General features: G+C 36.4%; 2 protein-coding genes across 2 annotated transcripts in view; both read left to right on the top strand.

The window, feature by feature from the left end:
- The window catches only part of LOC129741367 (uncharacterized), a 30,080-nt gene extending 25,003 nt beyond the window's left edge, over positions 1 to 5,077 (top strand). Inside the window, exon 2 of the mRNA XM_055733090.1 lies at positions 604 to 5,077. Coding sequence (XP_055589065.1) covers positions 604 to 5,077 — 4,474 coding nt within the window. The remainder of the gene's footprint in view (positions 1 to 603) is intronic.
- A 188-nt stretch (positions 5,078 to 5,265) lies between these two features.
- On the top strand, positions 5,266 to 6,525 carry LOC129741366 (uncharacterized). The gene has a single exon (XM_055733089.1). It carries the CDS (start codon positions 5,266 to 5,268, stop codon positions 6,523 to 6,525), a length of 1,260 nt encoding a protein of 419 aa, XP_055589064.1.
- The last annotated feature ends 6,239 nt before the right edge of the window (positions 6,526 to 12,764 follow it).

Below are 12,764 nucleotides of genomic sequence, written 5' to 3'. Positions count from 1 at the left end.
GTGGTTATTTATCAAAATCGGTTGAAAATTGAAGAAGTTATGGTTAGTTCACCATAACAGTAATATTTTCATTTTTTCAACCGATTGTGATAAATAACCAATTAAAATCTTCGTTTTCATTGAACATTTAAGGGCAATAGAAAATCAGATTTTTTAAAAGTTACCATTGAGTCTAAAACTTTCGCTAAAATAAATTTTGCTCTAAAAAAAATCGTTTTTTATAATCATTTATATCATAAAGTCACTACTATCAACAATACTGTTGATCATATGCCAAAATGGTATTCGAATGATCGATAGAAAATTTATTCACCTTTAATATTCAAAAATGAGATTTTAAATAACTGTTATGTAGTCCGAGATTTTTTAATCTAAGTACACGTACTTTTTTATTTTTCCGAAATTTTATATTTGGAGCACAAATCAAATTCTGTTCTACTGAGCAAGGTTGCCGAAAAAAATTCTGTGTTATAACGAAAAAAAATTCTTGAATTCTGTGATTTGAACCTAAAATTCTGTGACGGTTTTCTGTGACGCTAGTTCTACGAAATTCATTGCAGAAATCATGTGAAACATCAACTAATTGTGTTGCGCGCTACGAAGTCCCTCGGACGAACCACATACAGGTTTTCGGTTTCCAGCCGCCACTTCTCGAATTCTGGCCGCGAAAACGTCGACCCCAGTAAATAAACCTGTAGTGAACGAGGAGAAAACCCCCGCAGCAGTTGCTCTTGATCTCGCTGGATGGATTGTGGATTTAGATCATACGTCACTACAACGAACTACTGGTAGCATTTCCATAGGAGAGGGTCAGGACATTGAGTCTGTTGATACAGATGAGGCTTCTATGCAAAATCCGAGTGCCTCTAAATTCCCAATGGTAGACATACAACCCTTTCTACGCCTGCTAAAGGATGTGGAATCTAGCGAACAAAGAACTGGAGCCTATCCGAAGCCTTCACAGCCAGAATTCGAGAAGTGGCGGCTGGAAACCGAAAACCTTCGTCGTGTACAGAGTTTACAACAACAACATGCCCAGGAAAACGATATTCGTCGAAAGCGAGAAATCGAATTGACGAATCAGCTGAAGTTGGTTGAACAACAACATCGTGCGGATGTGGAGAAAATGCAGGAAAAGGAGGCGGAATATCGTAGACAAATACGACGTCAGGAAGAGGAACGTATCGAGTATCGTAAACAAGCTGAGAAAGCATTGGAAGAGCGTGATCGTGAATTGAGTCGATTGCGTTTTGTTGAACAGGAACTTATGAGTCGGCTGGATCAACTTTCTCAGCAGTATAAAAATTTATCGTCGGAAATAAACAACGGACCCACACAGTTACAGAACTGTAAGGCAGCGGCAGGTAACAGTACCCTCCCCCAAAATGTTGGACCATCGGTAAGTGAAAATTTTATACAACGCACTCCCTCTGAAAACCACTATGCACCGATCGATGCACATCTAAGTACACCCATCGGGGGAAGAAGCCCTTGTTTCGATATCCCACAATTTGCACCACCCACGTTGCCTCATCAACTGCCCTGTCCCCCCGCTCCGGTTGCTTCAATCGCAAATCCATCGTTCGAATCAAATCAGCATAGTGATAATCTTTCTGGACCAACACCGCAGCAGTTAGCTGCCCGTCATGTCGGGAAAAAAGACCTTCCTGTGTTCAGCGGAGACCCCGTGGATTGGCCACTCTTTTATAGCAGCTATCAGCACTCCACACAGTTATGCGGTTTTTCGAATTCTGAAAATCTTCTTCGCCTACAACAGAGTCTGAGAGGCAATACTAAAGAAGCCGTGAGCAGTTTCCTGTTGCACCCTTCGACGGTTCCTGAAGTGATAGAGACGCTTAGAACTTTATTTGGCCGACCAGAACAGATCGTACATCACATGGTCAATAAGGTACGCAGTTCACCAGCCCCGAAAGAACATCGATTAGATATGTTGCTGAACTTTGGATTAGTTGTACAGAACATGTGTAGCCATCTCAAAGCCGTAGGTTTGGAAAATCATTTGTCTGATCCTACATTGCTTAAAGAACTTGTCGACAAATTACCACCTACAGCCCAATTCAACTGGGCTATGTATCAGACACAGTTCTCCCACGTGAATCTTAATGATTTTTCCAAATACATGCAGCACGTAACCACCGCTACTAGTCGCTTAGTAATGAACGGCGGAATAAGCAATACAACATCGAAAAGCAAAGGAAAGGAATTTGTTCACACGCACGCTGAAATAGTCGATGACTCTCAACAACCCGAATCGAGTCAGACAGAACAGCTGAACTATATTGGAGTGAAAACATGCGTCGCGTGTCAGAAGTCCGCTCACCCATTGGAGAAATGTTTCAAGTTCCAAAGTATGAATATAGATGACCGTTGGAAGCTAGTTAAACAAAATAATAAGCTTTGTAGACGTTGTCTTGTTGCCCATAGTAGATGGCCTTGCAAGGGAGAAGTTTGTGGGATAAATGAATGCTCAAAGAAACACCATCGCTTATTACATTTCGAACCACAAGTAATGCAGCATGCCACCGTGTCTATACATCGTGAGGTTACATCATCCATTCTTTTCCGCCTACTACCTGTAACGCTTTTTGGTAGCAAAGGCCATGTACAAACCTTTGCATTTTTGGACGACGGATCTTCTGTCACGATGTTAGAGGAATCTTTAGCAAACGAACTAGGTGGCGACGGAATTACAACATCGCTCTGCCTCCAGTGGACTGGGGGAGTGAACAAAAACATCTCTAATACTCGAATTATGGAATTTGAGATCGCAGGAACTAGTGAGACTAGGCGTCATAAATTATCCGAAGTATATACTGTTGAAAGTCTCGATCTGCCTGAACAAAGTCTGTATTTCAACAGCATGTCACAGGAGTATCCACATCTACAAGGTTTGCCCGTAAAAAGTTATGAATGCGCAGTGCCGAGACTACTTATCGGATTGAGCAATGCTCATTTGCTTATGACATTGAAGGCTAGAGAAGGCAGACAGGGTCAGCCAGTTGCTACCAAAACACGGATTGGGTGGTCAATTTTCGGTCGAGTGCCAGGGAAAGCGATTACATTGCCACATCGCCAGTTACACATTTGTGCTACGAAAGCCAATGATAGTTTGCACGAATTTGTGAAAATCTTCTTTTCGATTGAAAGTCTGGGTATACGAGCTGCACCAGAATTGCAGACGTTAGAAGACCAACGAGCCTGTAAAATACTATCAGAAACAACAAGACGTACACCAAGTGGCCGTTTTGAAGTTAGTTTATTGTGGAAATATAATTACATTGAATTTCCAGATAGTCGCCCCATGGCTGAGAATCGCTGGAATTGTTTGGAGAGACGATTAACGAAAAATCCCACTCTGTATGACAAGATCCGTCAGCAAATTGTAGATTATCAACTTAAAGGCTATGCGCATAAAGCCACCCAAGCTGAATTCGAACGCTTTGATCTTCGCCGTACGTGGTTTTTACCCATGGGAGTAGTGCTAAACCCAAAAAAGCCTGAGAAGGTTCGTCTGATATGGGACGCAGCTGCTAAGGTCGACGGTGTATCATTAAATAGTATGCTCATGAAAGGTCCCGATCTTCTTACTTCACTTTTGTCCATACTTTTTCGTTATCGAGAGCGCGAATTAGCCATTGCAGCGGATATAAAGGAGATGTTTCACCAAATATTGGTGCGGCCTGAAGATCGTAGTGCGCAGTTGTTTCTATGGCGAGATTCGCCGGACAAACCATTGGAAACCATGGTGATGGATGTGGCCATATTTGGCGCAACGTGCTCGCCTGCGCATGCACAGTTTGTAAAAAATTTGAATGCGTCAGAACATCAACATGATTATCCCAGAGCAGCGGATGCTATCACCCGATGGCATTATGTAGACGACTACATACAGTGTGTTGACACTATCGAGGAAGCGGTGGAATTAGCCCTGCAGGTGACTGAAGTCCACTCCAGGGGGAAATTCGAAATTGTTAATTGGATATCAAATCGAAACGAAGTTCTGGAACAAATCGGCGCCAACAATCCAAGAGCTGTAAAGAATATGCATTTTGGTGAAGATTCAGAAGGTCAACGATTATTAGGAATGATTTGGCAACCGTCCTCCGATGTATTCTCCTTTCCCGTGCAATTTTGCAAGGAGATTGCAGATTTAGTTAATTGTAAAACCATTCCAACGAAAAGGCAATTATTAAAATTGGTTATGAGTTTGTATGACCCTTTGGGACTGATTTCCGTATTTACGATTCATGGAAAAATAATCATTCAGGAGGTGTGGCGAGAGAGAATTGACTGGGACGAACAAATACCTACAGAAATTTTCACTAAATGGAAACAGTGGCTGAGCGCATTGCCAGATATAGAAAGCTTGAAAATTAAACGATGCTACTTTCCTGGGTATTCGAAAAACACGTATGACCACGTTCAACTGCACATATTCGTCGATGCGAGTGAGCAAGCGTATGCAGCAGTAGCTTATTTGCGAGTCGTAGAAGGTAATCAAATTCGATGCGCTCTGGTATCTTCGAAAACAAAGGTTGCACCTCTGAAGATTTTGTCTATTCCACGTCTGGAGCTGCTTGCGGCCTTGATAGGAGCCCGGCTAAGGAAGGTTATAGAGGAAGAACACACCATCACCATCCATGAAGTTTTTTTTTGGAGTGACTCGACGACAGTACTGTCATGGATACGGTCGGACATGCGTCGCTATAATCGGTTTGTAGCTCATCGAATAAATGAGATACTAGAATTGTCCAAAATTGAAGAATGGAGATGGGTTCCCACACGCCTCAATGTCGCTGATGAAGCTACGAAGTGGGGACGAGGTCCTTCATTTGACGCAGAGAGTCGATGGTATAAGGCACCAGAATTTCTATACGAACTGGATGAAAACGAATGGCCAAGAGATCGCACTATTCACGCTGAATGTAGTAAGGAAGAATTACGCATCGAAAGTGTTCATACTCATGTGGCACGTGTTCCAATCATCGCTTTTCCAAATGGGAACGCATTCTACGAACGACAGGCTACGTTCATTATTTTGAAGATTGTTATATGAAGACATTTCTGGGGAAGCAGATCGACACCATTGGTATGGGAAGCGATCACTTGAAAAGAGCAGAACGTACATTGTGGAGAATTGCGCAAAATGATTCCTTTTCGAAAGAAGCAGATGTACTCCGATATAATAAAACGGCGAGCGATTTGAATAAGAGAAAGATTTCAAAATCTAGCCCCATAGCTTCCATGGGCCCAACTATCGACGAGTTTGGGGTGATTCGAGTAGATGGTAGAATGCAGGCCGCGGATTGGATGCAACACGATGCCAAGTACCCGATTATCCTACCAAGAGATCATCGCATTACACACCTTATACTGGACTGGTATCATCGACATTATGGGCACGCGAATGATGAAACTGTCGTCAACGAACTGAGACAACGGTTCAGAATACCTAGACTACGAGTTGAATTAAAAAAAGCCAGAAAGGCCTGCCAGTGGTGCAAGGTCTACAAAGTATTACCTGTGGCTCCAAAAATGGGTCCGCTTCCACGCGTACGACTGACACCCCTGGTACGTCCGTTTACCTTTACTGGGATTGACTACTTTGGTCCATACCAAATTAAAATAGGAAGAAAAGCGGTCAAAAGATGGGTAGTGTTATTCACCTGTTTGACTTTAAGAGCCATTCACCTAGAAGTTGTTGCATCCATGTCATCCGACTCATGCAAAAAAGCTATCCGTAGATTTGTAGCACGTAGAGGGGCCCCTGAAGAGGTTTACACAGACAATGGGACCAATTTCCTTGGAGTGAGCCGTGAGCTACAAATGGAATTGAAGGCGATTAACAATGATTTGGGAAGTACGTTCACCGACACTAGAACTCAATGGTTTTTCATACCACCTGCGGCACCTCACATGGGTGGATGCTGGGAACGGATGGTGAGATCCGTTAAAACAGCGTTGAAATCGTTGCCATCTGTGGATAAATTTGATGAAGAATCCTTTCATACGGTTCTAATTGAAGCTGAACACATGATTAATTCAAGACCGTTAACATTTATACCGCTTAAGTCGGAGAATGAAGAATCGTTAACTCCCAATCATTTTTTGATGTTGGGGTCTCAAGGAGTATGCCAGGGTGTTAAAATGGCTGACGTAAAGGGCAAAGTTCTAAGGTGTAGCTGGGACCTGATTCAGAGTGTATTACAAAATTTCTGGCAGCGGTGGGTGGTTGGTTATTTACCAACTATTACAAGACGAACAAAGTGGTTTGAGGATGTTCGTCCGATCGATATTGGAGATTTAGTCGTAATAGCTGATGAGGGTGCGAGAAACCGATGGATCCGGGGTCGAGTGATAAAGGTGTATCCTGGAAAAGACGGAGTATCTCGAATGGCTGATGTGCAGAGCAACGGGCGAGTTCTAAGTCGTCCGTGTACGAAACTTGCGCTTTTGGATGTAAGCAGTGAACATGACGCCGAACGAGATGTTCTATCGACATGAGGGGGAGGATGTTGCGCGCTACGAAGTCCCTCGGACGAACCACATACAGATTTCAAATGACTGCTGGTTGACAGATTGGAAGAGGCGTCGCGACGCTGATTAGTAAGACATAAGTGTCAAGAAACATTTTGTAATTGTAATCAACACGTTTATATCACGTTTATATCACTGTTGAGTAAGATTTATAATTCTCTTTTCTAAATATTTGCTTATAATATCTATACAGTTCTAGCTTACTTTGCCTTTATTTCTCTGGTACGATCTGTTCGTGATAGTAAAAAGTAGAAGGAGACTAAATTGTAAGTCTGATCATATGAATTATTAACACAAATCATGAACAATAAACGTTTTGCAGCTTGAGCTGGATTTACCATAAATTGGATTTATTCTTGCTGGAGAACTCTGGACCACCTTCGCGAACAAATTGAAAAATATGTACTTACAATTTTGATAGAAAAAAATCATTTTACTTCACCTTGTTTTCATATTTTCATGAATTATAGTCAAAAATAAAAAGTCAAAAGTGACATAAAAATTTCGGACTTTGGAAATCTTTACAAAATTTAGAAAATCTGTGAATTCTGTGAAAATTTTAAAAATTCTGTGTTCTGTGACACAGATTCTGTGACGAAATTTTGCTTAAAATTGTGTGATAATACAGATTTTTCTGTGATTTCGGCAACCTTGCTACTGAGTGCTTTTTCATTTTCGGATTCAGTGCCCGATTTCACATTTAAAATCTAGGTCGGTCAATAAAGTTTACGATAATTTTTAAATTTTGTTTACTAGTGTTCTAACCACACAAAATCAAAAAATAATTACTTCAATGCTAAAACAAATCAAATTTTCGAAAAAAAATCATTATGAAAGTTTCAAATCAATGCTGTTTCCGGTGAGTCAATAATACATTTTTCAAAATGAAGTTCCATGTTTTGAACTAGAAATTTGCTTCAAAATAATTTCTAAGTGGTCTTGTTTTCAAATTTAAATTAAATATTTCCGTAACACAGATTAATAAATTAAATAAATGTCAAATCAGGTAAAAATTAAAAATGGCTATAAATTGTAAGGAAAATGAGAGAAGTTTTATTTATTTTCCATCATAATTTAAACTTCTTTTCTTCATTTCCATTGAAGGGTTGATTGAAACAATTTAGCTGTAGTATTTTGAAATTGAATAAAAAATTTGAATACGATTAAAAATGTGAATTTGATCGAAAAAACATCCATTTTGAACTAAGGAGAAATAATTCAATAGTTGATGATTTAATTTTATTAGAAAAAAAGAAAAAAAAAATGATATTATTTCAAGAGGAACAGTTATCAAAGTCAGAAACAATTTTTTTTTCTAAAACACTTTTTTTTCCAATTATAAAAAAATGCTTAAAAAAGTCCAAAATAATAACTTCATATATTTTAGTTTAATAAAACAGACAAAGTTAATGTTACGAAGGGTGATTTCGTGAAAAATCAATAAGAAATTGACAAAAAAAAATAAAAATAAAGGATTTCAAGTTTTGTTGTAAATATTGAAAGCACAAAGCAAAGACAAAATTTGTTAACATTGCTCTATAAAGTAACGCTTTAAAGTTACTACCTTCAATAATTTCTCGAATTTTTTAAAGAATAACTAAAAAATCATGATCGATTAAAAAACATGATTTCATATTACAAAAATAAATGTTAACTTTGTACACTTTCAATTGCTGGTTTAAAAGTTTTTAATATTAAGTTTTAAAGATTTTGTCATTTTCTATTGAAATATTTGGTCCTCGAAAGGACATAAGGTAGAAACTATGGTTTTTCTTATTAAGAAATTCAGATTTAGACGCTTATGTTTTCAAAACACAAAAATTCATAATTGAAAACAAAGTCGAACAAACAAAAAATATTTCTAAAAATTTAAATAGTTTGACATTAAAATTCGATAGATTGATTTCAAAATTAAAAAAAAACTGTACAATAAAATTCGATCAATTTATTTGAAAATTAAAACCAAATATAAAGATGAAAAAGATAATTTTTTTTACATTTAAAATGATTTTTTTTTTCAATAAACACGTCTTACCATATATAAACTTATTAATAGAATTCAATTATAACTCTAGGGAACAGCATTTTGGTGCTTATGTTTTGAAGATTGATTTAAGCCTCCTTCCTGAACTCGAATTTATTTTCAAATTTGGTCTAACATGTTTGGTTTTGGTGATAAGGAGTTTATAAGTTTTAAAATAAACCAGTTAAAAATGTTGAAAACTGAATCACAAATAAACAGTTTTTTTTTATCTGAAAAGATATCATAGAAAGTATTTCTTACATTACTGCAGAAAGTTTAGAAAACTTTACTTAATTTGACAAATTTTTTGAAACCTGCAGAACGATAAAATTTAGGATTTATAACTACCTAAAATGCAAATTGGTTCAGAACCTCTTTAAAAATTCGCTAAATGAGGAAAAGAAGAAAAAATAGAAAAAATTTAAAACTTTTTCCGCAGAACTTAAAATTGATTGAAATCTTGAGAAAAGTGGTTAATAGAGTAAAAAATTTGATTTCAAAATATATTATTTTTGTTTTTAAGTTTTATATTGGTTGGTCTTCATAAATAGTTTTTCGTATTTAAAATTTAGAAAAAAAACATCCTTAATCTTTCAAATGATGTTAAGGATTTTTATGAAGGATCCTTTAGTAACGAAATAGGAAACTTACTTTCACCGAAGGTTGAAATTTTAAAGTTTACATCAAAATCTGGTGAACTAAGCTTCAAATGGCCAGAAGCTCTCCTGCACGTATCCGGGATATTGTATTTGAAACCTGGCAAAATTCGAGCATTCTATTTTCAAATTTTCAAACAAAGATCCGGCACAATCCGGGAAAATTATTCAATAACAGTTACAAAAAATCGAGGAAAAAAACATTTTTATCATTATTTTTTCATCGAAAAACATAGCCAGATTTTGAATCGTATTTAAGGCTCCCAAAAAATCGTTTCTTTTTATTTTTATAAATCAAGCTTGGAAAATTTCATTTTTGAGCTACAAAATTTAAAATTATTAGGTTAATGTTATCGACGTTTCGACCATTTTTGTTGGGCTTCCTCAAGGGTATTGTTAAACAACCGTCAGAAGGCCACCAAAAATGGTCAAAACGACGGGCAATTAAAAAAGAAAGTTGTTTGCTTGAAATCCAATACCAAAAATAATTAAAAATAGAACATTTAAAATCATTATGATGTAATTTGAATTTTTGCTTGGTTTTCCAAAGAAAAATGTGAATGAATCCGGACAAAATCAGGATATTTTTCAACAAAATTTTAGCAACCTGATTGGGCTGAACCTTTTCCAATTTTTTATCAAATATCCGGGCAAGTCCGTGTAAAACTGGGTAATCTGGCCAGCTTAATTTTGCATATTGGATTCGAACTTACAAAAAGTTTTTTTTTTAAAGAAAGCCTTCAATTTCGAAGAATTTCTTAAAATAAATACAATTTTCAATAGTAATTCAAAGTTCAAATCGCATTAATGCAAACTTGATCCTAGTTTGAGATTTAAGTTTTAAATTTGATTCATAAGAGAACTGCAATATGAATATGCCAAAACATATCGAAAATAAGTTTTTCGTAAGAAAAAACTTGCAAAATGAACTCAATGTATACTTATTTTTCGTCCTTTTGGCTGAATTGTGCAAACGAATTTACTTCGGTTAAATTTCAAAATCGAACTAACAGTCAACTTGATAACATTATTTTTACTGAGTAACTTATTTATGAATTGAATCTGAATCTAAATCTTGAACGGTTTCAAAATATGAGGAATTTGTTCAAAAAACGTGTTACAAAACATCAAAAACAGCCCAGAAAAAGAATTTCATAAAAAAAATAAGATACACAAAAAATTCAACAAATTTTACAATAGTTAGAAACGGAAACGATACGCCGTATCTAACCAGACAAAAAACGAAAACTTTTGCGGTAAGAATCACTAAGATTCAGTAGAAGTAAACTTAATTGTGCCATAGATTTTAAACCCAGGTGAAGATCCTAAAAGGATTGGAACGTTGGATATGTAAAAATAAAGTCATTTTTACTAAAAAAAAAAACTTGAGACCGAAAGCCGAGAATCAACTCACTGAAAGAAATAAGAGCCAAGAATTTAATTCAGTTTCAGAGCCTCCAATCATGAATCCCAAATTGATTATTTAGGTTTCATTGATTATTCTCGATTAAAAAAATGTTAAATCAAATTTAATTAACATCTTCAAACACAGCATTTCATTCCAATTTTGAATGATGATTCGAACCGAAAATCAAGAATTCTGAACTGGATAAAATATCCGGAATATGAACACAAAAATTCTATTTCAATTAGATTATAGAAACTAGAAACTTAAAATTTAGTATTCAGAAATCTCGTATTTATAATTAAGTATTCATGAATTATTGTCCATAATTTTTGAAAACTTTAACTGAGCTCTAAACCTGGGATTTGTTTCTGAGGTTTTGACATCAGTTCTGAATCAAGATTATTACTATCGAATACTCCATCATCATAGTTTGATTAAGAGTAGCATATTTTGAGTGTTGAGTAAAATACCTAGCTTGCTTTTGATGGACCCTCATGGAGGTGAACCCTAAACCCCCTCCCCCCCCCCCCCCCCCTCTCGCTCCTAGGGCTATGTTGAGAGTATTGGAAATTATCGATTGAAAACCTCTTTACCGAAAAGGTTCTGTGCAATAGAAGCATTTTAAATTATTTCGATTTTTGAAGATGGTGCTTCTTTTGACTTTTTAAAGACTCGATTGATAAATAAATCTACAAAAAACTTGTACAAACAAACCATCACGTGCTCTCGTGGTATTGATCGCTTACCTGTAAAAAAAGAAAGAGAAGAAATAACAAACATTAAAATCGATTTATTTCCAGGAAATCTCGAAACACAAACATTTGCCAATGTTTCGCGCAAACAAATGTTGAATCAGTACGTGGTGGTACGACGCACAGTGCGGTGACCAGTGGACAAAAGTCAAAAATTTTAGTTTATCAAACATTAAATTCAACTTGGTGGTTTAAATTTTGAAATATTTTGACCTAAGATAAAGCATACATCGGCCAAGTTCCCGTGAATACCATATTCGCTTGAAAAGGAAATTGTTGTATTCAGTTATTTTCTATGTGTAACATTAACAGTACCAAACTCAATCGTTCGTGAAAGCAAATATTTGACAGATCCAATGGATCTTTTGTAAAAAAGATTGAAAATCTTCAAAATATGGGTTTTTTAAGTCATGGATTTTAAGGCGTCAAAAATCAAAATTGAGACAAAAACTTCAAAACACAGTTTTTCTGACGTATTTTCAATAATTGAACATTAAAACAAATATTTTATAGAATTAAAACTGTTTACGACTTTTGTCCATCGGCTCTATGGGATCACCGCACTGTGCGACGGCTCTAACACGATTTATTCCGTTCAATTTCCTGATACCAAAACGTACTTGAAATAACACCAGTCCCAAAAGGTTGTTGATACTGAGTTACACCCAATCATCAACAAAATCACCATGATGATGGGAGCCTACGTCATCATCGTCATCCTGATCAACAAGAGGAACTTGAAAAAAAAAACGGTAACAAATTCTATTCTTTCACCAAACAACATCAACATCGACCATCATGCAAACACTTTCAACGAAATTAAATCTCCTCCTCTAAATAACGAACTGAATCGTGATTAGTGCCAATGATTTTCAACTTCGCTACAGATTTACGTCTTTCGACAATCGCAAAACGAAAACTGACAACGAAAGTCGACAGTCGAAAATCGATTATCAAAAATAAACAATCAATAATCGATAATCGACAAGCGACAATCGATTATCGAACAACCGACATTAGACAATCCACAATTGTTAATCGACAATCGACAATCGACAATCGATAATCAACAATAGACGTTCCTTAATCGACAATCGACAATCGATAATCGATAATCTACAACCAACAATCGAGAATCGACAATCGACAATCGAGAATCAACAATCGACAATATAAAATCGACAGTTGATATTCGACAATCCTCGAAAAAAATAGCTGCTCCCAAACAGCTTTAAAACAGTCAATCGATCTTCAAAAGAAGAACAAACCGGAAAAGTCCTCGAGCACCACTGAAAAGCTCCACTTGAGGCGGTGAGTAATTTATGGGAAAAGTTTTTTGTGTTTGCTGCAGCATTCAGATCTTCCAT

This window comes from Uranotaenia lowii, chromosome 2 (genome assembly GCF_029784155.1).
Source record: "Uranotaenia lowii strain MFRU-FL chromosome 2, ASM2978415v1, whole genome shotgun sequence".
Classification (NCBI taxonomy): Eukaryota; Metazoa; Arthropoda; class Insecta; order Diptera; family Culicidae; genus Uranotaenia; species Uranotaenia lowii.
This window is presented reverse-complemented; position numbering and strand designations above follow the sequence as displayed.

Coding starts and splice junctions, on each gene's coding strand:
- LOC129741366 (XM_055733089.1), top strand. CDS start 5,266: ATGGGCCCAACTATCGACGAGTTTGGGGTGATTCGAGTAGATGGTAGA.